This window comes from Brachyistius frenatus, unplaced genomic scaffold (assembly GCF_029030835.1).
Source record: "Brachyistius frenatus isolate BFR_SWC_R1_liver_20210118 unplaced genomic scaffold, ASM2903083v1 Contig_78, whole genome shotgun sequence".
NCBI classification, from domain to species: Eukaryota; Metazoa; Chordata; class Actinopteri; family Embiotocidae; genus Brachyistius; species Brachyistius frenatus.
In genome coordinates this window covers 1,255,001-1,281,026 of record NW_027210677.1, presented here as the reverse complement: position 1 = coordinate 1,281,026, position 26,026 = coordinate 1,255,001, and the positions used below count along the sequence as shown (strand labels likewise).

At 39.7% G+C, this 26,026-nt stretch overlaps 1 protein-coding gene across 7 annotated transcripts in view; it reads right to left on the bottom strand.

Annotated features, from left to right (window-relative positions):
* Window positions 1-26,026, bottom strand: part of exoc6 (exocyst complex component 6) — a 75,677-nt gene that overhangs the window by 13,776 nt on the left and 35,875 nt on the right. For 2 of the 7 annotated variants that reach the window (XM_069708780.1, XM_069708783.1), the window contains exons 7-22: window positions 24,687-24,837; window positions 24,432-24,593; window positions 24,034-24,102; window positions 23,383-23,466; window positions 20,890-20,936; window positions 20,566-20,686; window positions 18,738-18,809; window positions 18,045-18,142; window positions 17,275-17,380; window positions 17,010-17,119; window positions 16,753-16,864; window positions 16,518-16,652; window positions 15,324-15,503; window positions 14,490-14,519; window positions 7,556-7,697; window positions 5,357-5,430 (exon numbers count right to left, since the gene is read on the bottom strand). In XM_069708780.1, the coding sequence (XP_069564881.1) occupies window positions 5,357-5,430; window positions 7,556-7,697; window positions 14,490-14,519; window positions 15,324-15,503; window positions 16,518-16,652; window positions 16,753-16,864; window positions 17,010-17,119; window positions 17,275-17,380; window positions 18,045-18,142; window positions 18,738-18,809; window positions 20,566-20,686; window positions 20,890-20,936; window positions 23,383-23,466; window positions 24,034-24,102; window positions 24,432-24,593; window positions 24,687-24,837 (1,693 nt within the window). Of the gene's footprint in view, window positions 1-5,356; window positions 5,431-7,555; window positions 7,698-14,489; window positions 14,520-15,323; window positions 15,504-16,517; window positions 16,653-16,752; window positions 16,865-17,009; window positions 17,123-17,274; window positions 17,381-18,044; window positions 18,143-18,737; window positions 18,810-20,565; window positions 20,687-20,889; window positions 20,937-23,382; window positions 23,467-24,033; window positions 24,103-24,431; window positions 24,594-24,686; window positions 24,838-26,026 lie in introns of all 7 variants that reach the window. The other 5 variants (XM_069708784.1, XM_069708786.1, XM_069708785.1 and 2 more) reach the window with 3 other exon arrangements.

Sequence of the window (26,026 nt, the reverse complement as noted above, 5' to 3'; positions counted from 1 at the left end):
AGCTGCACATGCCATCGTTTTATGCGGATTATATGTATATACATCATCGATTAGTTGGACTGGCTGTGATGGCTACGCTAACAACAACTCCATAAACTAAGGACATCTGTAATCCAAGACATCCAAAGGATTAATGTTAGTAAAAGGCAATTAATGATGATATTGAGAGTTTATTATACTGTTGGTAATATGCTAACTTTGAGGACGCTAACGCGTAGTTGGTGATTATTTTTTTTTACTTCGGTGTGTGATGTTAGAATTACTGAACCTTTCAGCCACATCGATGGGTAAGCGAGATTTGAAATACTGTTTCTAATACTGGGTAGATTGCAACAGGATTAGCTGAAATGAGCCGAACTATATGTGTGTTAGGCCTGCAAAGACTGGGCGGAGGTATAGTCAGATGAGTGAAAGAGAGCGACTGCCTCAACTTCAGTCATTTCGAAACCTCGTTGAAGAAAAACATTGATTCATTTATTAAACAAAAACAGCCTTAGAGTTTTATTTTTCCTCTGTGTTTTGGTCATGTTTTACAGCCTCAAATCATTTTGGGCTGAATGGATGGACCAGGAGATGGACAGCAGTTGTTTTTGTTATATTTTTCAATGAATTTTCCACCATACAGCTAAATTCCTAGAATTACTACTATTCCTGTCATTTCTTGTGTCATTTGTGTTTACATTAGTCCGACTTGGGTGTAATTAAAAACACTGTTTTCAGTGCACTGCAATATATACAGGTCTTTTAATAAAGATTTGATCTGTAACCATGCAGACAACTTGGAAACAATTTGGATAAATAACCAAATACATTCTATTTATTGATAGCCTTACCTTGATGTAGCTGGGTTACTGCGTGTCAGTAATACCCTATATTTCTAACTTGGAAAAATGTGAGAAAAAAAATGACCTGCTGATTCTGTTGCTGACTGAGAAAAAAGACATTGATTTTTCAGTTTTGAGCAGATTGTGGTTCTGGTGGCTAGAGAGAGGCAGCAGACAGGGCGAGCTTTCAGCGTCTTTTAGCAGACACACGTTATTTTTATTACTCTGGCCATTGACCTTATCCTTTACGATAATATGTTTTTGTTCACACAGCTTTCCTTCGCAGTGACAGTTTATCAGCGGTATTTCACTCATTACAGCCCAACAGATTGTATACTTTTTGATATTTGATAAAAATCTGATATTATATTGGCTGAGACCCATTTTCAAACATAAACCAGTAACCCAAACAAACATTTTTGATAAGGATACAATTTCAAGTTTTTAGAGAATTGTGACTAAAATGTACAGCGAATACAACATTTTATAGTTTAAAAATATACATGCGAGTGCTCTTTAGTGGACAAACTATACAATGGAGACACTATCTAAAAAATTACCTCAATTATATCTTGGAGATTGCCATCTTAATTTTCATGTCAAAGACGTCTGTGTATTATGTTGCACGACTGTCTATGAAGGTTAGCATGCTAACCAGCTAGCCCCAGCCCACCCTGTCTCCTAATGTTACCCTGCGCATCCACAAATAATAAAAAGTCACTGTTTAGTTTAGTATCACTTTTAAACAAAATGAAAAAAAATATAAACTTAATCCACTGCCGTCCATACAGTTCAATTTGATTTGACTTGTATAGGGCCAAAACATAATTTCATTCAGACAGAACTTTCTAACATTAGAAAGAGGAACTGTCCACATGACCAAGTTATCCAAAGGCAATTTGACTTGCTTGATTTTCTTGAAGATGTTTTACTCTCATCTAACAGGCTTCTTCAGTTGAAACTGTGCAATGGAAAACAGGCCTGGCGACTAAATACTGACAAACATATAATATATCTTCAACATGTGTTTTAGTCCCATACCAACTAGACTGTTCAAGGATGTTTTACTCTCAATAAACACGTCCATATTAGATCAGATCCATATATCTTTATTAAGAGGCTACATACAGCAAGCTTTTTAATGTTTCTATATTCTATATCGCTACTCAAAAAGCCTACGCTTTATTCAGGCACTTTAGTTCATTGTTGACCATAACTTAAAATAAATATTTTTTGCATCACAGTGCCTTTATGACATCACTCTTAATAAATACAGGATAACAATCTAAAAAGCAGTTACACCCAGAAAATCAACAACAATTTCAAAAAGAGAAAGTTCAGGACGACCTCTGTGTAACCTCAGCCTATCAATACAGCTTAACCCCACCACCTAAGGCCAGGATTAACATGTGGACCAAACAGCCTGTTTACAAGGCACAAGGACACATCTTGTCTAAAGAGCTGCATCGCAGAAAACAAAGCACTAACCAAAAACCAACCCAGGCGGGGCCGTATATCGCCCTGAGAGCACAGAAGGTCGTGCTTTTTATAATTGTTTTCTGGTAAATTTGGGCTTTAAGCAACCTGGTGCAGTGTTTATATTCCAAACTAAATAAACATTACTTACACTGATTCAAGCATCCTTAGACTCAATGTATTTATGTGTTACATATTTGAGGCAACATTTATGTACAGAATAGCTAGCTGCAGTGCTAGTTAGTATGACTTTGTAAGCATTTGTTGAGTTCCAGAGGAATTTAACTCAAAGAATTGTTCAAACCCAAGTAAGTGGAAGAAGCTTATCGTTAGGGCTGGCTCAGGTGACCCTTAACCCTCCCTTTAGCTATAGGCCAAGGTTGCTGGGGGGCCTTCCAATGATCCACTGAGCTCCTCTTCACTCTCTTTCTTTGAGTCTCTTTACATTTATAAGCCATCATTACACATCATTAACTTCATGCCTTGTCCTTCCTGTACTTTTGTGTGTTGTTTATTATGCATTTCACCGTTTTGTGTTTTTTTTTTTTTTTTTTTTCTGATATTCCTGAACCTGAAGTTTCACATCTCTGGTCTGCAGCAATTGTCTCGGATCGCTATGCTGTTCTTTTCTCTTCTCCTCCTCTCTGCCCTCACCGTAACCAATCGAGGCAAATAGCTGCCCACCTCTTAGCAGCATTCTTTCAGGAGTTTCTTATTGTTCTTCCCGCTGTCAGGGGTTTTTCTTCCTGTTAAAAGGGAGTTTTTTCCTTCATGGGAATTGTTGAGTTGTTGAGTTTCTTTGTATGTTTTAAGATTCTGTTGCAAGGACTTTACTATGTTGTGCTCCAAATTATACAACTAGTAGTTCCAGGTTTTAGTCATACCCCATGTATTGCCTGGAAACAGAGTGAGTTGGCCCCACAATATGAATACATTTTGTTTACATATTATATTTAGATGGTAACTTGTTGTATAGTCGACATCATATAATCATGATGCTTACGGACCACATCACTGTGCCAACAATCATGTTAAAGCACACCCTCGAGTGTAATATTGCTTAAATAACTTGTGTTGTGACTTAAAACTGAATTGAATTGAATTAAATATACCCTCTTTATTAAGATTAGAACTATTTTACAGCATATGTTTTGCCTGTAGAAATGTTTGATAGTTTTGAATATTCAGTTAACATGTTTTAAAATGATTAAAACACTTTATAAGCTATGTTAGCTATTAATTGTAAGTGACCTGAATAAACAATGTCTTTTTCATATATGCTAGGTACTAATTCATGTTTTTTATGAAATGTCTCAGGAAAGTATTGTGGAATAACCAATTAATGAAATCAAGTGTTAACAAATTTGACTATATCCAGGCCAGCTGAACAAACATTAATGATTCCGTATTCCTGAACAGGAATTTAAATCTTGGCAGCTGGGAAAGCGTATTGAAACATCTTTACGATTACCCTTTATGTTGGGTAATAAAACAACAAGTCATTCCCTGTAATTTCACAATAGTTTATGTGGGAGATTTTTGAAAAGAATTGAGAAAATCAAAACAAATTTCAGTAAAAACAAAAGCTTCAGTTTAAAATTTTAAATAATTAAAGCATTTTAGAGATCACTGTGGCCACAAGAGAATCAAAACCAGCATACCTTCACATGCTAATCCCTATCTTTCTATTTTCTTGAGCAAATAATAGTGGAAAATGCACAGCTAAGTGTTGTTAAATTATCATTTGAGCTGGTTGCTTTTTCTGCTCAAGTTTTTTTTTTTTTTTTTTTCTAATATATTAAACTCTCTCAGTATAGTGCTGTGACCTGGACTGGATGCAGAGTCAAGCCTCCACCTCAGGCTCAGATTAAAAGGTCAACATGGACACAAACTAATGAGACCAAGCAACACTTAACATACCACTTGGGTTACAGAAAAAAAGGGAGGCAGAAGGATTGTGTTTGTATTTGTGGAGAACAGGAATTTCCCAGAGCAGGTGAACTATAGGACAAGTGAAAGTTGAAAAGGCCAGTAAGAACACAGTTTTCTTCGAAGTAATATAGAAAGGTTTGATGTGGAACAGCCGAGAAGTAAAGTGCCAAGTATCCATCAAGTCATATCTGATCTGTTTTCAGTTTATTTCTACCCATAAATTATCTCTTCAGTATACAGTAACACAGTTCCTTGTCTCCGTAATACAAGACTGGTAGACAGGGAGAAAAAAAAAAGAAAAAAAAAGATTAGTTTCAACCAATTTGGCATTTTTTTTTTCTTCCAAATAATCCAGCCACATAACTAGTCAGTCACGGAATGAAATCACACACTATAGAATCTTCCTTAGCTGGAAATATTCATGAACATGTAACTGTCATGAGATGTGCAACAGAAGTAATGCTGTCATACACTTCAGTGCATTGCCTATTGTGAAAAGAGCATATTCCATTGATACAATCCACTAAATCACACCTCAGAATGTGCTGTTACCAATGAGGTAATCCTTGAAATCACACTTCAGGATGGTCTCTCATAATGACTAATGGCTAAAGTAGCAGACAAAGCAAATGGTACCTCTTCATCGCAAACCTACTTCAGAAGTAAAGCAGGCAATGCATTAGAACACCTTAAACTGCTGATGTTGCATTGACAAACGGGTAATTCACTTGTTTGAGCATGCTTGAATATGTCTGCTGAATTACACAGAATTTTTGCCTTTTTACCCTTGAATATGAGCCCGATTACCAAGGAAGCGCCGATGATAGGCACTTTTTTTTTTTAATTAACTTTTTTTAAAAGGTGTAATTAAAACAGCAATCCTATGAAAACAACTGCAGTACTTCCCTATGTTACAGTCCTACTTAAATCATTCACGCAGATAAAAACAAAAATAAAAATTGAATACATAAAAGCAAAAAGATTTAAAAAAATACAGCAAAGTTCAACTAGCAATCCAGTATCTAATAATGTCAAAGAGTTACAGTCAAAAGCTTCGAGTCAAATAAACATTAGACAAACTTGGTAAGAATGTGTACACAATTACATCTATTTCTTCAGTTTACCTGTCGTAGGTCGATGAAGGCCAGCTGAAGTGTGTCTCCTTGGAAACCAGGGACCGGCTCCGAGCTAGCAAACACTGAGAAGAAATAATATTTTAAAAAAAGAACACCAGGAAAAAGTCAATTTAAACTTATAGTATAGTATATTCATAAAATGTCAACATTTTATATGTTGACTTTGATATATTTTCAATTCAATATGGGTTAACATGATTTCCAAATCATCGCATCGTGTGTTTATTTTCCATTTTACAAAGCGTTTGATCGTTTTTGCAAGCGGAGGTTGTACACCTGCAGAAAAAAATACTTCTTCCACCGTGTGGTCATACGGCAAATGGGGGGATGTGGACTAGCAGGTGGTGGGGTGTTCTGACAATGGCCGGAGCAACATAAATTTACCACCTCATACTCCTGAAAGCATGGAGAGAAGGTGTTGCCTGCTTCTCTGGTGTCCATCGTATCTGAGAGAGATGAGTTGGGGCCTGAGGTGCCAAATTCCACTAATCCTGCCTCATTCTTTTGCAGTGACTATCTCTCAGTGACCCTGAGAGCAGACGTCACCCTGTTGCAGAAGGACGCACGAACCTCCTAGGTTCATACTGACACTTCCCCAGGTGTAACGGTGTGGTCACTTCCCTTTGGGTTGTTTGGTGCCCCACCCACCTTCCAATGGCTCATAGACCGGGTGCTGAGTCTGCGCATAAACATACGCTGCCGCCTATCTGGATGATGTTGTCATCCACAGAAACACCTGGGTGAAGCCTGTGCAGCAGGTGGATGTAGTGCTGGAGTCTCTGAGGCAGGCTGGACTCACCGCCAACTCAAAGGAAGTGTGCGGCTGTATGGAGGGAGGTACGGTATGTTAGGGTGACACTTGGCCAGTGGGCAGGTGCGCCCTCAGGTGGACATGACTGCTACCATTGCAGCCTGCCCACGGCAAAAGAGGTGAGACGTTGTTTTGGGGCTGGCAGGTTATCACCGGCGGCTTATTTCAAACTTCGATGACCTGACCAGTTCCCTAACCGACCTAACCTGTCCAGTGGACGGAGCGGTGTCAGCTGGCTTTTGATTGGTTGAAACAGGCTCCCCGTGTGCGGAACAGCTCCTCCACACACCTAACTTCTCTCTTTCCTTTGTCTGGAAAACTGACGCTGGGGGCTGTTTCGTCCCAGCAGGTACGGGAGGGGTGGGGGGTGTTGGCTTCTATCACCTAGAATTAGATTACTGTAACACTCTCTTTTCTGGCCTCCGTAAGAAAGCTATAGATAAGCCACGGATCATTCAAAATTCAGCAGCACGAGCACTGACCAAGACCCGTCGGAGAGCTCACATCTCAGCTGTCCTTTTATTGGTATTCAAATCACTCAATGGTCTAGCACCAGATAATTTTTTTATAATTTATGCTCCCTGCAGATCACTCGGATCCTCTTACACTGGCCTTTTAGTAATTCCCAGGGTAAGGAAAGAGACATATGGGTTTACATTTAGGGTATACGGTCCTCACCTCTGGAACAGTCTGCCAGTCGAGCTGAGTTTCACAATCTTTAAAAACAGCTTTAAAAAGAATCTTAAGAAATACCTTTTTAACTTGGCATTCTCGTGATCTATTTTATGTGTATTTAATACTTTTACATACTCTGCCATGTCACTAATTTCTATACTGATTTTTTTTTCTGCCAGGTCACTTATTTTATATATTTTTTTTATTTATTTTGATTTCTTTCTTTTATCTGTCCTATACATTTTTGTATTTTGATTTCATTGTGAAGCACCTTGTATTGCAATTTTGCACAAAAGATGCTCCACAAATAAAGTTTGATTTGATTTGATGTTCCAATAAAAGTTATTTTCCTAAATCTTATATGTTAGCAAGATAGACAGTTCCCATGATCATTACTCCACCCAAATACATTATACAGTATGTACTTAGGCCTCAAGAACCCTTCTCTAGCGGAAAACACAGAAACCTCGCAGCAAGGTGTGCATTGTTTTTGCATGTGTGATAAATTGTTTTTTTGTGCACACGTGTGCTTCACTTCAGTTGCTCCATCTCCATCCAGGCGGAAACACTCTATACCACTTAACTGTCTGTACATTTTAATGTTAGTTATACCATGTGATTAAACAGCCATTAATAAATACTGTAGTTCTTACAGACGGAATAAGTAGAGAAAAACAAGTTTCTGATTTCTTTCTACTCACATTCACACTGAATGACATCCAAGTTGAATTGCTGAATGGCTCCCATACTGATCTGTTTGAGTTCTGTGTCCAGCAGCATCTGCATCAGTGATGTGGACAGATGCTTACAGGCTGACATACAAGCTGTCTGGGCCACTTTTCCCTGCACAGAGAAAGACAGGGGGAGATGGGGAGGGGGGAGGGGGGGCAGTGCACACCAAATGCAAGAGAAGTGGGAGATTACGATGAGGGGGTGGGGGAACAGGTGGGATGAGGAAATTGGAAAGAGTGAACATGATCAAAAAAGAGGGAAGGATTGTGCACAGAAAGGATTGGGGTATGAGAAAGTGTGTGGGAAGGATAGATGAGTGAAAGGAGGTGTGTAAATAGGTATAAAACAGATTGAGGGGAAACAAGCGCCAATAGAGTGAAAGGTTAAATGGTCAAAGAACAGAAGGAGGGTTTGTGGCAAGCAGATACAGGAGTAAAATAGAAACGGGGATAAGGAACAAGGGGGACAAAAGATAAATCAATGTTAGCTGTTAACCAATTCTCAATATAAATGAAGCACATATGCATATACAGGTAGCAATCAACAAAATCTACCCTCTAGCCCAGCGGTCAGGAACTTATGGGTTGTGAGTGCCAAGGCTTCTTTACACTTAGTATTTTTTCCATTTTCTTCAATTTTTAAATAATTTATTAACAACAAGTTGTCTTTCTGCCTTGGGAATTTGACAACCACCACGCCCCATTCAGACAGAGTGAAAAACATGTACTGTGTGACATGACATATGCATCAGCGGCAACGTACAACATATGCAGCAGCAGAGGGGGCAATCAACAACATCCAAGAACAAAGCAGCAATACAGTGACGTGCACAGAGCCGAGGAAGCAATACCTTGGATCAACATGCAGTACTATACGTGCACAATTGTGATTTCAACATGCACCTAAAAACTTGAGCAGTGAGTGCAACATTTTTGGGGAAACAGAAGTCCCAGGGAACCAAATCTGGCGGGTTGGTCGTGTTCTGGGCTAGAAACCTGCCGATATCAAACACACCACGACTGGGTGCATCGTCATGTCGGGAGAACTCAAGTGACATTGTTGGGTTTGCACCAAATCTTTTCCAATCAGATGCTTCAGAACATCACAGTTGACAATCTGAAGAATTAATTAACGGGGCACGAACCTTGCAGATGTCAAAGACAAACCCACCTAGTTGTACTCCTAACCTGATGCCCTTCTTCGTTCTTGGACCGATGTGACATTCTGCACCTCTTGAAGCCCAAACGCTTCTTTAAAACACCTCGCCTGGCTTATTGCATCATTGTTGTAGGCCCCCTGAAGTATTTCAAGGTTCTCTGTTGCCGATATTCCGAGTTTGACATAAGATTTGATGTGCGTGTTCTTTTGAAGTCCACGGTGAAATCTCAAATGTGCATTTACCATGGGTACCAAAAATGTGTCATACTTTCTTTCTAAAGTTATTGTTTCCCTAAGCTCTGTGAACATCACTTAACTCAAGTCCTTTTGCACACCACAGAAACTGTCTCAGAACTTTCTCTATTCACCCTCGTTAAGTTATTCTGAATGAAATGTCCATGCCTTGTAAACTCACATACTTGCAGCAAAACCAACAAAGTTTGACACTAAGTTTGGGTTTCAGCTGGGTAGCAAGGGTGATACTCTTTCAAGTATGGCAGTCAAATAGAACAGGTTTGGTCAGATTTTGAATGACCACAAAAAGTGAAATTCTGTAGTTATAGCAGGTATTTACATTGTTATAGCTGCAATCAGTGTGTTTGCTTACGAGTCTTTTATTAAATTCAACGTTGGTAAACTTTGACACACAAAATTGACACTGTTAATTAACTGTTGACAGTGCTGACCTTTGAGAGAAAGGATGGCTAGAAAGTCCAAAACAGAGGAAGCGTATCACTTGGCTGGCCAGCTACAGTAATACACAGAATTACTGCCAAAGTAGAGAATGTATAACAAGAAGCTTTGAGGACCACTGAATTTGCAAAGCCTCAAGAATAAAATGTACTGTTCCATTTTCTGGTGTAAAAAGGCCTTTAGGATGTGTTGAGATCGAAAACAAAGCACATTTTTATATTGCATCTACCTAGTGTAATTAATGTGTAACTATTTGGTGCTCTTCAGGGTAAGTTGATTTTAAACTGTGGCATTCACAGGCAAAAATTTAGAGTTGACTGCCAACAAAATTAATTGAATTGAAAATTGGAGCTAATGCTGCAAAACACGCAAAGAGACCTGCAGTAGCAGGGTACACATAAGACTGGTTTTGATTTTATACACATTATTAATCCCCGAGGGGAAATGTCTTCACTACAGCAGGGGGGCTCTCAGGGGGGAGATGCTGCAGCAGGCTGCCACTAGCGCAGCGCCAGGTAACCTGACCTGAGGTGCATGTTTTTGGATGATGGGAGGAAGCCGGAGAACCCAGAGAGAACCCACGCAAGCACAGGGAGAACATGCAAACTCCGCACAGAAATCCACACACGGATTCGAACCCGGAACCTTTTTTGCTCTGAGGTGACAGTGCTAACCACTGCACCACCGTGCCCACTGAGGACAGGAAAGGCAACACCCACCGCATACACTGTCCATCTACATCTTCATGTTTACATCCGTGCAGACAGAGAGGCGTATTATGCTTTTAAAGCTGTGATTTGTATCAGCATCTTGCATAAATTCAAAACAAATTCTAATCGAAACAAGAAATCAAATGAACAATGCTTTTTTGATATGTAAGAAAGACATTAAGCAGACAAAAAACGGAAACAAAATGACAAAGATAAATCTATATGTTTTGTGAAACAAAAGTTATTGTAATGTCATTATGACTTTCTGTCCTTGAAGCACTTACTACACTTTTAGCACTGACAGAAAGAGAGGTGATGTGTCTGATAGGAAGAAAACTAGAAGACTAAAAATGCACTTCAAATCTTTCATTTTTACTGTTTTGTTTTAGTGAGGCCTCCTTAAACCTCATAAAATCTTCTATATATCTGCTAAAACATGCTCAGCTTATCATCAAGTCCAATGATAACAATTACAAATCTATGAGACTGATCTTCAGTACCACTAAATATCCAGAATCATACATCAAGCAAAGACCAAAGCCGAACACATGCAGATGGGGAACATGTTGATCTCAATCAATAATTAGACATGCTCTGTAACACTTGACATAAATCTATAGCATCATGTTTACAACTCTAAAGCGAATAAGAATCGTGAGCATTTCCACCTCTTTGAGGCGTGGTGATTTTTTGTGATTTTCATCCCCTTAAAATGAGTGGAATTGCTACAAGCTAACGCTCCGCTCACGTGTTTGAAACGCTAACTCTGAATAGATCAGTAAATTACAGTGTTTGTGGATAAGGCACAGAAGGGCCGATCAACACAACCCATTCTCACAGATACTGATGCAAAAACTCAGACTTAGGGAGGATGTAGTGTCCTCATTGTCAAGGATAATACACAGTCTGCAGTTTTACTGAGGTACACAATTATATAACAAACAAAAACAAATCTTTAACACAAAACTAAAGAGACAGTCAGGGATCCCTGAATTCAAAGGTATGCGAGAAAAAAAACTGAAATCCTTGAACCTTGCAAATTGTTTTTTGAACCCCAGAGAGGAGCTGTGCTCTAAAGTTTCCTTATATACAGTGGGTACGGAAAGTATTCAGACCCCTTTACATTTTTCACTCTTTGTTTCATTGCAGCCATTTGCTAAAATCAAAAAAGTTCATTTTATTTCTCATTAATGTACACTCAGCACCCCATCTTGACAGAAAAAAACAGAAATGTAGAAATTTGTGCAAATTTATTAAAAAAGAAAAACTGAAATATCACATGGTCATAAGTATTCAGACCCTTTGCTGTGACACTCATATTTAACTCACATGCTGTCCATTTCTTCTGATCCTCCTTGAGATGGTTCTACTCCTTCATTGGAGTCCAGCTGTGTTTAATTAAACTGATTGGACTTGATTAGGAAAGGCACACACCTGTCTATATAAGACCTTACAGCTCACAGTGCATGTCAGAGCAAATGAGAATCATGAGGTCGAAGGAACTGTCCAAGGAGCTCAGAGACAGAATTGTGGCAAGGCACAGATCTGGCCAAGGTTACAACATAATTTCTGCAGCACTCAAGGTTCCTAAGAGCACAGTGGCCTCCATAATCCTTAAATGGAAGAAGTTTGGGACGACCAGAACTCTTCCTAGACCTGGCCGTCCAGCCAAACTGAGCAATCGTGGGAGAAGAGCCTTGGTGAGAGAGGTAAAGAAGAACCCAAAGATCACTGTGGCTGAGCTCCAGAGATGCAGTAGGGAGATGGGAGAAAGTTCCACAAAGTCAACTATCACTGCAGCCCTCCACCAGTCGGGGCTTTATGGCAGAGTGGCCCGACGGAAGCCTCTCCTCAGTGCAAGACATATGAAAGCCCGCATAGAGTTTGCCAAAAAACACATGAAGGACTCCCAGACTATGAAAAATAAGATTCTCTGGTCTGATGAGACCAAGACTGAACTTTTTGGCATTAATTCTAATGTGTGGAGAAAACCAGGCACTGCTCATCACCTGCCCAATACAATCCCAACAGTGAAACATGGTGGTGGCAGCATCATGCTATGGGGGTGTTTTTCAGCTGCAGGGACAGGACGACTGTTTGCAATTGAAGGAAAGATGAATGCGGCCAAGTACAGAGATATCCTGGAAGAAAACCTCTTCCAGAGTGCTCTGGACCTCAGACTGGGCCGAAGGTTCACCTTCCAACAAGACAATGACCCGAAGCACACAGCTAAAATAACAAAGGAGTGGCTTCAGAACAACTCTGTGACCATTCTTGACTGGCCCAGCCAGAGCCCTGACCTAAACCCAATTGAGCATCTCTGGAGAGACCTGAAAATGGCTGTCCACCAACGTTCACCATCCAACCTGACGGAACTGGAGAGGATCTGCAAGGAAGAATGGCAGAGGATCCCCAAATCCAGGTGTGAAAAGCTTGTTGCATCATTCCCAAGAAGACTCATGGCTGTACTAGCTCAAAAGGGTGCTTCTACTCAATACTGAGCAAAGGGTCTGAATACTTATGACCATGTGATATTTCAGTTTTTCTTTTTTAATAAATTTGCACAAATTTCTACATTTCTGTTTTTTTCTGTCAACATGGGGTGCTGAGTGTACATTAATGAGAAATAAAATGAACTTTTTTGATTTTAGCAAATGGCTGCAATGAAACAAAGAGTGAAAAATTTAAAGGGGTCTGAATACTTTCCGTACCCACTGTAAGAGGGCCAATACGAGTTATTTTCGCCGAGTCATCATTTTTGAAAACAGAAAATTTGAAAATTATGTTTAGAACGTTAATTTGCTGATTTAATATAGGGGAAAAAGAAAAACAAAGATGCAAACATTTTGGTTTGGAGCTGTGGTCTTAAAGGTGCTTTAAAACATTCAATCACATCAAAGGCAAAAGGGTTTATTACTTGTTTTTATTCATGGTGTTGCATCTGGTTGTAAAAATGAAGAGTGTTGTAAGCAGTAGCGTGAAGAAAGAAGCTCAAATCTGCAAACCTTTCCAACTCCACAACAATCACTGCGTAAAGTGAGCAAACTTGTGAGATTGTCTTTCATTAAGTCCGAAAAATTGTCAGATAGAGTCCCTGATTCTGCCATTGGAAATATAGTTTCAGATAATCTAACAAGTCCTTCAGTTCTGCGATCATTTACGAGAAAGTCCCAAGACTGCTCCTGTTGCGCAGCACTGTGACATGCATGCAAGAGGGAGAAGTTATAACCTTTGTGAGTACGTATTCCAAGTTTTCTTGTTTGATCAACATCAACACCTGAGCCCTCTGGTCATTGCCACAGAGAAGTCGACCCCTGCTCACAAAAACATGTGTAACTCAGGCATTGATGTTGATCAAGCAACAAAACCTGGAATACTTACTCACAGATGTTACAGCTTCCTCCTTCTTCGTGCCCGTCACGTGGCTGCAAAACGTTCGCACGCAACCGTAGCCGATGCACCCTCATATATTTAATGTCAGTACAGCCAAGTACACAACACAGCTGTTATCATTAAACTACATTTATGTCTACCTTGCCAGATGCAAAATATACAATGTATTGACATCGCGGTGCAGCCATCCAAAAGGTTGCTGGTCACCTGGCAGCATCTATGTGCTGTGGCCTGATTACTTTTGACTTCATTTTTACATAAGACGTAGTCGTAAAAGTAAAGCCAACAGTGACAGAGTAAAAGGCAACCGTGAAGCCAGAAAATGTCAGATGTTAAAAAAAAATCTTGAGTGGTGTTAAAGGAAGCATACATTTTCAAAAAGGGACCATGCTACCGGGATTTGCTTGAGATATCCATAGACCTGATGGTAAAGTACACCTCGGGTACAAAAGCATGCAACTGGGGAAAATATGTGTGGGCAAACAAAAAGTGGTTTGTAGTCTATAATGGAGATTTGAGCTGCGATTACTTTGTTCCACAAGATGACAGATGGTTTTGTCCCCAACTTCAAAACTACATTTCAAAACCACCACACATATTTTATTATTCTACTTTATTTTCTTCATTTGTGAAATCATGCCTGCCACCAACATCTGAAACCAAACATTCACCCTTGTAAACAAGACATTGAAACCATGCCATATGAAAAAAAAGATGTTTTTCACAAAAGAGGTTTCATTTAGTGAAAAACCTTTCTTGGCCAGTATTTAATAACCGCGAATGGACCTTGCCTTCGGGTCTTAGCTATTGTGGATGTCATTTGGTGCCAACAAAACCACAGGCCTGGAGTAGTGGAGGTCCCACAGTCAAACATAAGCATGCGTTTCATCTCCCCTTTGACTGTAGAATGAGAGCATTGTGTTATAAAAACCCAGGCAGGAATACTCACCGACATCGAGGCATGGTCATTGTTGTTATTCTGAGCAGTGAACCCCAAACCAACCAAAAATGGAAGAAGGGCAGGGAAAGAGGGAAAGGACAGGAAAAGAAATGTGGCAACAATAAATGGACAGGAGGAAGTAAATTCAACGAGAGATATCTTGCATGCTTGACAAAACAAATTAATTAAGGAGTAAAAAAAATCTTTTACAGCTCTTTTCATTACAGAAGGTGTGGATGGGGAGACAGGAGACATTCTTGAAAAAACAAAAATACAATACAGGCAGGAAGTCATTCAAGACATGATAAAAGGTTGGGATAGAGGAGCAAGCAAGTGGCCCACTGAGACTAGACAATGGGACTGAAAGGCTGTAGCAGTCAGCTATCTCAGCCAGGACACCGTCCTTCAAACTTTGCTGTCAGCAAATGTGCCTTGTTAGGTGTGGATGATGTCAGTGTGTACAAAAGCAATTTTTTTGGGACAGTAACATGCATAAGCGCAGATCGCCAACGCAACATATACTCTGTGTTCAACTTCAAATTCACAATGTAAACCAATTCATCGTCAGACTGTCCCCACACGTTAATAGGGATTTGGATGAATATGTAGGAAAATATCAGAAAACAGGGAGTTTAGGGAAAATGGAAAGAAAACAGTAAAAACATTTTTTTACAAAAATAGAATCCTCACATCCTTATTATCAACAAAAACATGACAAACACAGCAACACACCATTTTGAAAAAAAAACTTTAAAAATCAAAAACAACAATGTCAATGTCCCACAGTTGCCCGGGAGAGGCGGCAGATTCAACGGGTCGAGGGTGTGTGTGGATCAAACTCACCGGGAGGTGTGTGAAGACCTGGAAAGTGGAACGCAGGAAGTTGATCAGGTCCATGAGGTATCCCGAGGCCCGGCCGTCTGACTCGGCCATGCCCCATTCATAGTCCGCTAGCTGGATGAACTCGTCGATCTTCTGGTTCAGTTTGGTATAAATCTCTCCCTCTGCAGCGTGACGGGCATCCTGCAAAAATACTTTTCGTTAGACCTCATGGGAGTGTGTTCTTACAGTTAAGTAAATACATTAGATGTCCTGTTTCTGTTTTTAAAAGTAATTTCTATGCTTCTGTAGCTTGTTTTAGTCACTCTAAAATTCACAGGAAGTAAGTAACAAGGACTTACAAATGACATACTTCACTTCGTATTCTAACATGTCTTACATGTCATGTACATTTACTTGTGTAGTACTTGAATTTCAACAATATAGTGTCGTCTCAAATCACACACGGCAGTTCCGCATTGACCGGTGAAATAACCATAGCGTTTGAATGCATCAGCCACCAACTTTTATTTGACCCTGAAATGGACACGTTTTCTAACCCCTTTGTTTAACACACGCAACATCTTACTGATGGCTTCTAAAAAAGAAAAATGTATGGTGGTACTTAGTACATAAGTATGCCCTGTGGAACACAGTGTCAGAATGTGACCAGCGATGAGGAAGTAAGTGGGCATGTTATCTGCATATATCTTATGCCTTTAATAGCATTGTGGGTAAGTCTTGATGGTTTTATTGTTATCTACAACCACAGATCATTATTTTTGGAGACAATTTCACATTGTGAAGTTTGATGCTGGGAATCTGCAGAGTTACTATTAAACTATCGGAAGTTCATATAAGAATAATTACAAATTAATTAATGAACAGATAATAGATGACATTACAATTTTGATGCCATTTATTACATTTTAAGACTTCAAACAGCTTCCTCTGAAGGCACTAAATGCTATTCACAAATTTCCCAGATGTAGTGGTGCTACCCAAAACAGAAACAGGTTTGAATGAGTAAAAGTAGCCGAGATTCGACACATCAAAATCTTTTCCTTGAGACTCCTACCCCTCTCCCCAAATCTGCAAAAGTACAGTTTGTTTTTAACTCTCTCCTTATTCCTTATATTTAGGTCAGCTAGTGTGGTTTAGAACAAATTTTGAAAGCAGTAACACACAAGATTAACACACATTACATTGACATTTTACCTTGAATGTGGACAAGCCATAAAGTCTTGTGGTGTGAACTGTTTCAGGAGACACATTGGTGATGTTTGTTATGAACTCCTCCAGATACCTGCAGGCCTGCTCCAGGTGGGTGGTGTTAATAATGATCTGCACCAGCTAACAGAAGGAAAGTTTTTATTTTAGAGTAATAATTGTACTAAATCCTTTTGTCATGATAATATGTGTCAGTGTTTTGGTATTGGTGATTTACTCCCACCTCAGTCAGTCCTATGTGAGGTTTCTTAATGAGGTTTTGCAGACAGCTGCTGAGAGTTCTCGTCAGCAGCAGGTTGGTTGATTTTCGCAACATGTCATCGATCTCCGTTGAACTGGACACACAAACAAAAGTTTGGGTTCAGCAAGCCCAGATATTTATACCGTTGCCCAATAAAAAGACAAAAAGTATGTGAAGATCAGATCTGTAGAAATGTTTCAGGGTCCATGTGTGAACATTTGAGCTGTTCGAGAACTTACCTGCGGTGTAATGACTCAGAGAACTTGAGGCTGGCGTAAATGAACTCTTTAACCTGTGTGTAGATCTGAGGGACAGACTGGGACATCGGCAGCTTTTTAGGAAAGTCCTGCTGCTTACACACAGACACACAAAACACACAAAGCAACAGTACTAAATCTATTATTGATTATCTGCAGAGGACACAGTATATCTCCTTCATGTGCATAAATGCATGTGCAAAATGGATATACAAGTTTGAGAGTCTTTGGCACTTGAACTTATTACCTTCTCTATCTCAGCATCATGGAAGGGGAATCGGCTGACTACCAGTTTATACTCCTCCTCTGTGTCCACAGGGATGGGACTGTAGTTGTCCAACTCAAAGATCTCCCTGTAGAAAATAACACATCTTGAATGTTTGCACACACTTGAATTTATTATTACATTACTATCAAATATTAGCTCTTTAAAAAGTTTGCCCCTCGTACTATTTTCTTCAGACTCTTCATTCACAAACTTCAATCTACATTAAAATCACCTGCTATTACCCTTTCTATTAATTTACCTAAGCTGGACCAAGAGGTCACAAATGAAATGACAAATTTTGGATGTAAAATAAACCTCACTGGAAATGAGTAAGTACTAGAGTGACTCAGATTCCTCAGTTTCTGATACTCAAGAAGATTGCATAGTTTCAGAGCAATCAACGCAAACGTTTTTAATAACACTTGTACCATTAAGAACAACTTCATTGTGAAACTGACAAGTTTCACCTTGTGACCTTCAATAGGGTCAACACATTGGTCTTGGGTTAAAGTTAATACGACTAAGTGCTGCTGGATGACTGGTCAGTAAGAACCTGCTGTTTTTTTTTTTATTTCAATGATCCCTAAAAGGGGTTTATGTTATCCTAGAACTCACCACACAACACATTTATGACATAGAAAGTTCGGAAAAGTAACACAAGTCTGAAGGTATATTCTGTTACATATACATTAATGTCAAAAAGATTTCTGGACCTATCCCAACAGAAATACAATTCCAAACAGTCCCACCTGAACACCAGCGCCCATTTCTTCAGCAGAGTTTCATTGTACTGGTCTCTGACCTCAAACAGCAGGTCAAACAGGCGGTTTACCGGGAACCCATAACCCTGCACACACATGAAGAAACATCACACCCGGGGCTCTTTTCCATTGCCGGTACCAGCTCTGGTTTACTCTCATCTAATCCCTTCTTTATGGTTTTTCATTGGGTAAAACATTTTGATACTACCCTGTTGAGGTTTCAAGAGAGCTGAACTGATATTAAAAAGGTGACATCAAAACACTGCAGACAACTGATTGGTCAGAGAAAATTGTCATTGCATACTGTGTGAGCATATGCGGGCGGCATCAACTAGTCAGGTCGCTGTTTTCTGTAGTCACTGGACTATTCAATTAATGGCAACTGGCAAAACCACACCGTGGTGAACTGAGCAGGTTTAGTTGCCAACAAAATCCATTCAGCAAAGAGTGTTTGTTGCAGTACAGATGATGTCAGAGCAGTTATCATTTAATTGAGGGGGTACTACAGTATCTGCAGTGGAAAACAAAATTCAGAAAAGTAACTGGCACCAAAAGCAAGTTGACTTGAGAAGAGCTGAGCAAGTGCCAGCAGTGGAAAAGAGGTGATACAAAACAGCAAATGTTTTAATCATTCTACATACTTTACCAAGCTGTTAACATTAGGTAGACCTCTGAACCAACCTGTAAGGTGTCAGCAAAGATGACCATGAGATTCTTCAGCTCCAGGACCAGGTCTGGGTCGTCACAGTATGACTGGAGATAAAAAAAAAATAAAAAAAATACCAAATTATTGAGCAAACAATATTAAAAAGTTGGGGAAAGGAAATCTATGATCACCTACTCCATATGGATTATCTGTTGTAATTATTAAGTTTCAACTGCATCTCAGATCTCAACAGTTATTTTCTCAGTAAAAGGCTTTGCATTTTTTCCACCACAGGAATGCCTTTTGTCTCCATCTGAACAGGTTCCATTCATTTGTCAGTATTTGGAGCCTTGTTTTTGATGGTTTCTCTTGTTTGAATTTTCACTGCCTCTCATTTGCCAGTCAAATCACTGTGCATTGCTCGAACCGAACACGCCAAGGTGGGTAACCATGAAGAAAGATAAGATGAAGATATATTTAAAAAGAGACAGTCAGGATCCTGTGTGGAAACACTGTGAACAGTACCCAGCCCCTAGTGATAGTTCTGTCTTTTCAGCTTTAGTGTTAAAACTTAGAGTAATTAAAGAGTAATCAAGTGTAATAAGTTACATTAATGTGAAGTTATTGAAATAGTCACATTACACTTAGTAATTTGTAACCTATTAAATTTCAAAAGTAACCGTCCCATCACTGTCAATAAACAGTCTTACTGACAGAGGGGGCGGGCCTTAGCCGAGGGTCAATCAACACAAACAAAGTCCCTCCATTTTTCTGGGATGCAGAGTGATTTATGACCCAGAAAGTAGCACAGTTGAGTCCTTGATTCGAACACATGGATCCTGCCAAAGTCGGGAGTATGTAAATCAACAGAGTAAATTAACACAGCCTGAGATTTGACATGAAGCGATGGCTGCCTGCCTCTGTTTACTCAGACGTTACACACAGACACCAACAATCCGCTGGAGACCGGACTTAACAGCAGTAAATCACAGCAGTGGCAGAAATCAATCTCATCACTTTATAAGTCTATATCTACCATGTTCTGGTCAGTGCTACATACGACATGATTATTAAGTCACATGATCTTTAAGTCATAAGGAAGGTGTGTTTCTTTTGTATTCGCTTGATGAAAATGGACAGATAAGAGTTATGCTGAGTTTTGCTCATTGAAAATTAGGGAGAACTAACATATGACCAACATTTATTTGACATACATTTCTGGATGTTTTACGCTGAGAATTAGACTGGATGGATAGGTTAGGGAAATACACTTTGTTCCTATGCACTGGCCATGCAGTCGCTGGAAGTGCAGGACCCTGGCAATGTGGAGCTGCCTGTGTCATGTCCCAGCAGAGGGGCTACCAGGGCCTTTGTTAGTCTTCTCACCCCATGCTGTGCGGCCCATTCGCTGTCCTGTTAGCATAATCCACAGGGACATTAACAACTGACTGCAGCCCAGCGGTCAGGAATATGCCTTCTTAATCTGCTGTTATTGTTGCAATCTGTTTCTCATTAGGGCCCAAATGACCTCCTCTTTGGCTGCATGCGTATGTGTGTTTTGACCTCTTCTCTTGAGAGTGACATCATTAGTGTGTTTGTGGGTGTACTGACCTCCAAAATGTTATGTGTGTGTGTATATCAGCCAATGAATGAAGGTTCTTCCAGAGTAAATAGATTCACAGCAGGCCCTGTTATCTCTATTAACTCTCAACAGTGTCTTTCACATTCACAGTCAACTCCCTGCCGCCAGCGTGTGCATGTGTATGCGCGCGCGTGTGTGTGTGTGTGTGTGTGTGTGTGTGTGTGTGTGTGTGTGTGTGTGTGTGTGTGTGTGTGTGTGTGTGCGTGTGTTTGTGAGCCTACAGAGTGTGTGCGGAGCACAGCAATGATCTTGGAGAGGGCCATGTTCCACAGTTCATCAGTGAAAGCTCTGGTCACCAGACCCCGCGTGGCATTCAGGATATGGTCCTCCACGACAAAGAACCTGATGACACACACACACACACACACACACACACACACACACACACACACACACACACACACACACACACACACACACACACACACACACACACACACACACACACACACACACACACACACACACCTCAATACTTTTAAGTTCACAAAGAATCAACCGTCACTGTCTGACACACATGACATCCTGAGAGGGGTGCTTCTTACCCTACAATCTGGTTGAAGTATCTTCTGTAGCCTTCCACTGTCTCGTGCTGAACACGCACGCACGTACACACACACACACACACACACACACACACACACACACACACACACACACACACACACACACACACACACGTTAACACACATCATTGCACGAGTCAGCAGGAAAAGCATAAATCAAAAGAAGAAATGGCAAAGACCATCAGAGCAAAGTGTTCCCGATGAGGTTGCCTGCTTCTGTTTTCTTTCTCTCTGGTGTAACTTTCAGTCCCAACCAGTTATCTCTGTGACTAGCTAAGACATAAATGAGAAATAACTTCAAAACGAAGACATCTGCAGTGTTTTTTTGGGTTTTTTTTACATCACATTTATGTAGCTGATGCTAACAGTAATGTAAGAAGGTCTACAAGTCTAAATAGTCGGGGGTTCCTTCTAAAGACAGAAATCAATCTAATTATACAGAAAGTAAACATTTTATGTTATAAAGAGTGGCCGTTTAAACAAACTCAGCTCTTAAAAGCTAAGAATATAAGTTTGACTGTTTTCTTACATGTAATGTTACATTCAGCATTGGCAAGTTTCCCACTGATTCATAGTGCCCCCTGACATCTGACCGTAGAACGACAAAACGAATGGACATCGTTCCACCCAAGACACAATGACAAGGTTGCCTCCGGTCATCCTCTGCTTTTCTTTTAAATTTTTGATTTTTTTTTTTGGATTTTATACACTTTATTAATCCCCGAGGGGAAATGTCTTCACTACAGTAGGGGGGCTCTCAGGGGGGAGATGCTGCAGCAGGCTGCCACTAGCGCGGCGCCAGGTAACCTGACCTGAGGTGCATGTTTTTGGATGATGGGAGGAAGCCGGAGAACCCGGAGAGAACCCACGCAAGCACAGGGAGAACATGCAAACTCCACACAGAAAGGCCCAGGACTGGATTCGAATCCGGAACCTTTTTTGCTGTGAGGTGACAGTGCTAACCACTGCACCACCGTGCCGCCCTCATGTTATTCATATTCCTCATATTCCTCATGTGTTCCACAATAGGTCTGGTGAGAGCTCTTTTTATGTCCCTTAAACTGTGGAACTCACTGCCTTTGGTCATCAGAAGCTCATCAGAAGTGTTTTTTAAAAGAAAACTAAAAACCTATATTTTTTGGGCTTTGGTGATGCTTATCATCCTGATTTTAAATTTGGATTATTGTTTTCATTCCGTGTTTTTCTTTACTTTCCTGAATTTTATGATTGATTCTTACAACGTTGGTTTTATTGTTGCAATTTAAATTTCTATATTTTATTGAACCTATATTTTTACGAGTTTTACCTTATTTTCTTATCTTATTGTTCTGTACACTTGCCGACTTGTTTGGATCTTTGTTTTTTATGTGTATGTTGCTCCAATGTGAAGCACTTTGGGCTGCAGGCTTGTATGAAAGGTGCTATATACATAAAGCTGAGTTGAGTTGAGATGTGTCTGCAGACATTTTTCATTTAGCTGCCTTGGAAGCTCAGGTATCAACTGATATCAATTATATTAAAATAGCATTTAATCGGTTGACCACAAATTCAAACCACGACAGATGTTTATGAAGGGCCCCAAACCGTGTCAGGAAAAATACCCCCTACACTATTACAGCAGCCTGCACGGTTGACACAAGGCAGGTTGGGTCCATGGATTCATGCTGTTACAGCCAAATTCTGAGCAGATCATCTACAGCCTCAGTAGAAATGGAGATTGATCAGACCGGGCTGCCTTCTTTTTTTTCTTTTTTAAATCTTCAACAATCCGGTCTTGGTGAGCCTATGCCGTTGTTCAGTCCTTAGCTGACAAGAGTGGAACCAGACGTGTTCTTCTACTGTTGTAGCCCATCCAACCAGGACGTGGGACATGTTATGCCACGGTCAAACTGATCCCTGCCAAATAATTTACTGATTGGATAATTACATCCCTCATGAAGTGCTTGGTGAGTGTATGTATATGTAACCATCTCCACTATGTGAAGATATCTTAGGTCATTGCAATTTTTTTGGGTAATTATTCTGCTAACATGGCAAGAAGTTGTTTAAAAAAAAAAAAAAAGTCAGTGCAGTGTGCTGTCATAGCAGCATGCATTATTGTTCACCAGTGTGTATTTTATTGGAGGCAACAAAGACTGAAATTCTTTACATTAAGTCAAAAACATGAATTCTGAATTTGTGATGCCTTTTTCCTTCAGTCAATATTCATTTAAAAAGAGCATTTTCCAGCACTTAAAGTGAAAGCAATACAACAGAAGTCTTTTCTATTGTTGCCTTATTTGCTTATTCACTTAACACGCTATCGACTTTGCTGCCTCTTGAGGTTAAAGCTGCTTCATCTAAAAACATTTAGCCCATTAGAACAGAGCTGAAGTCAGGAAAGTTAGTGTTTGGTATTGACTACAAATTAAATTTAATTCAGTGATTTTCAATTATATGCATTACATGCATTTAACAATGCGTGTTGCTTACCATGTTAGCCTGCGGTTGAAGTACTAGCCGAGCCTGTTTTTTCCTTTGTTTCCTGTAGTAGTTCTCAAATGTTTCTCGGTCACCCTGCAGACACAGAAAAATACAGAAACCGATTCAATAAACGCTTATAAGGCTGTTAGCAAGGATTCTTCGCACTATTACAAGCCAGAATGTTTACTTTGCAAATAAAAAAAAGAGAAACGCTGCCATGATCTACATTTGGAAATTAATTAATGTAGATTTCAAACCATTCACATGGGGGGTACATTTTTTAAGTTCTTCACCATTTTATGTAAAAAGCAGAAATATGGCTTGCGGTTCCCTCTACTGAACTAGCTAACAGCACTATATCAAATATTTTCTGAGCTATGGTGCAAATGTATTAGCATAGCTGAAGAGAGCTTATCCAATTCTAATGAACGGAGAAATGGGAGTGTTCATACAGATCTCTACGGAACGGCGCTGCATTAATACGCTGTTGCTGTGCTTATTTCAACCTCAGTGATGAGGTAATGTGTTGACCATTTGAAACTCTTGAATCCTTTTTTTGTTGTTGTTGGATGAGTTCTATCATTTATAAAAGTGAAATGTGTTGTGACACTTGGCATGATGCTGTTTGTGGAAAAACTGTCTAATGAAAGAAATACCTACCAGCACAGTGTAAATATGTAGACACCTGTAGACAGGTGAGAAGTCCACCAGGTCCTGAGCTGTAAGAACCTGTCACATGTAAATGAGGAAACTTGATTACCATTAAAATACTTGTTTATTAACTTATTCTTCTAGATTCAATCAGCAGCGCAGTTATATTATCTAACAAAAACCGGTAGAAAGATTCTGTGAAGATTAACTATAATTTTAATAGAAAATAGTTCCCCATTATGCAACATAATGAATTTATTTTATGCCAGGACTCAACACTATTATCTGACTGTACATTTTGTTATCCCCTTTTATATAGCATACAGTACAGACTCGTTAAAATAAAATAAAACATAAACGGAAACATAAAAAGATCAATAGTTTTTTTTCACTTTGTGTTTCTTCACCTCTTCATCAGCTTCCTCCTCGTCTCCTGTGTCGTCGTCTATCAGCAGGCCGTTGGGAGTGTGAGTGTGTGTTCGTCCGTTGAGGGAGTACACAGGCTTGGTATAATGTCCCACGCCGACCTGCTTCACTACAGCGCTGTTAAAGGTCCTATGCTGCTGTGCCTGGAGAGACACAAAGTGGCCAATGAGGTGATGAATAAGTTTTTTTCACAGCTCTTGTTTAGAATGTATTTGTTAAAAAATACAATTTCATACCTGTCTCATAGCGGTCTCTCCAACCTTGTCTGAGTGTTTTCGGATGCTCTCCAGGAAGTCCTTTAGATCTGACATGGATATCTCTTTGATTTCCTCTCTCAGTCGAGGCAGGTTTTCAGCCATGATCTGACAGAACCGGTACTGACTGACCCTGCAGGAGACACAGCAGAGTCAGTCCAGGCCTGTTCACTTTACAAAGTAGTGTTCAAACAAGCATGACGTGATTTTTATATGAAAAATAATGTAATAAAACAGCTGGGGAAATAACCTAATCCTGTAATTACACTAAGCTCCAACATGATTAGAGATTTATACATGTACAACTTGAGGCTGAAAATATTTTAAACTTGGCATCATTGCTTTCTTTTATGAGACGTAGTTGCGATCGAAATGGGAGTGTGGGAAAGGGGAAACTAAATGATGAAGGAATCAAGCAATATAAGTTAATATCTTTATGTGAACAGTTGATAAAATGATGACGTGTAATGTGAACACTGTCACTGTCAAATTATCAGCAACTTCCGCCGAGTTGCCCTCAGCTGTGCAGAGCTTTTTAAACTTGCTCATTGGTTTGATTTTTGCAGCTCACAACTTCAACTGTTCTGGTTCAGTCTTGCAGTTTTAATCAGCCATTTCCAGCAACAGAAGACAGACATTTTCGTTGAAAAAGCTCTGATAAACCCACTGCACTACCAGCACGGTGCCAAACAGCTGAGTTGGCAACTACCTGTAAAAATGCTTAGTGAATGGCTGAAATACATGAGGGGAAGATGAAGCAGACTTTGCCATTTGGGCAGTCTTGACATTTTTAGGCACCACTATTTAGCTCAAGGGTGGGCAATTCATTTTCCCAAAGGGCCTCATGAGAAACTGGGACTGTTGTGGAGAGCCAGACCAACAGGCTGAACTCAATTCTGTTCAATATTAATTTGATCTCTTTATGGAAAGCAGTAAATTGTATGGTTTTTATTAGCTGCTACTGGTAGTAGAGATGTTACAATTAGGCTATTCAAATGTGGTGCAAGCATTATAAAAACGTCAACATTATATCACTATTCAATTAACATTCACAAAAAAGATTTTGAAAATGAGCATATTTTTGCAGTATTTCAAAGACCAGCATTAAATTAACTTTATATAAAAATGGAACAAGTGCTATTGATATTTTGTTTGTAGTGTAATTACCTCATTTGCTGTTTTTCAGTTATTTGTTTTTGTTTAGCGAGAGGAGGGTTAAGTATTTTCGGTTGTTTGTTTGAATCCCCAAAACCTCGGAGATCTCAGAAAACAAAGTGCAAATAAAATTGGATACTTTAAGTTCCTCGGATTTTGTTCCTACC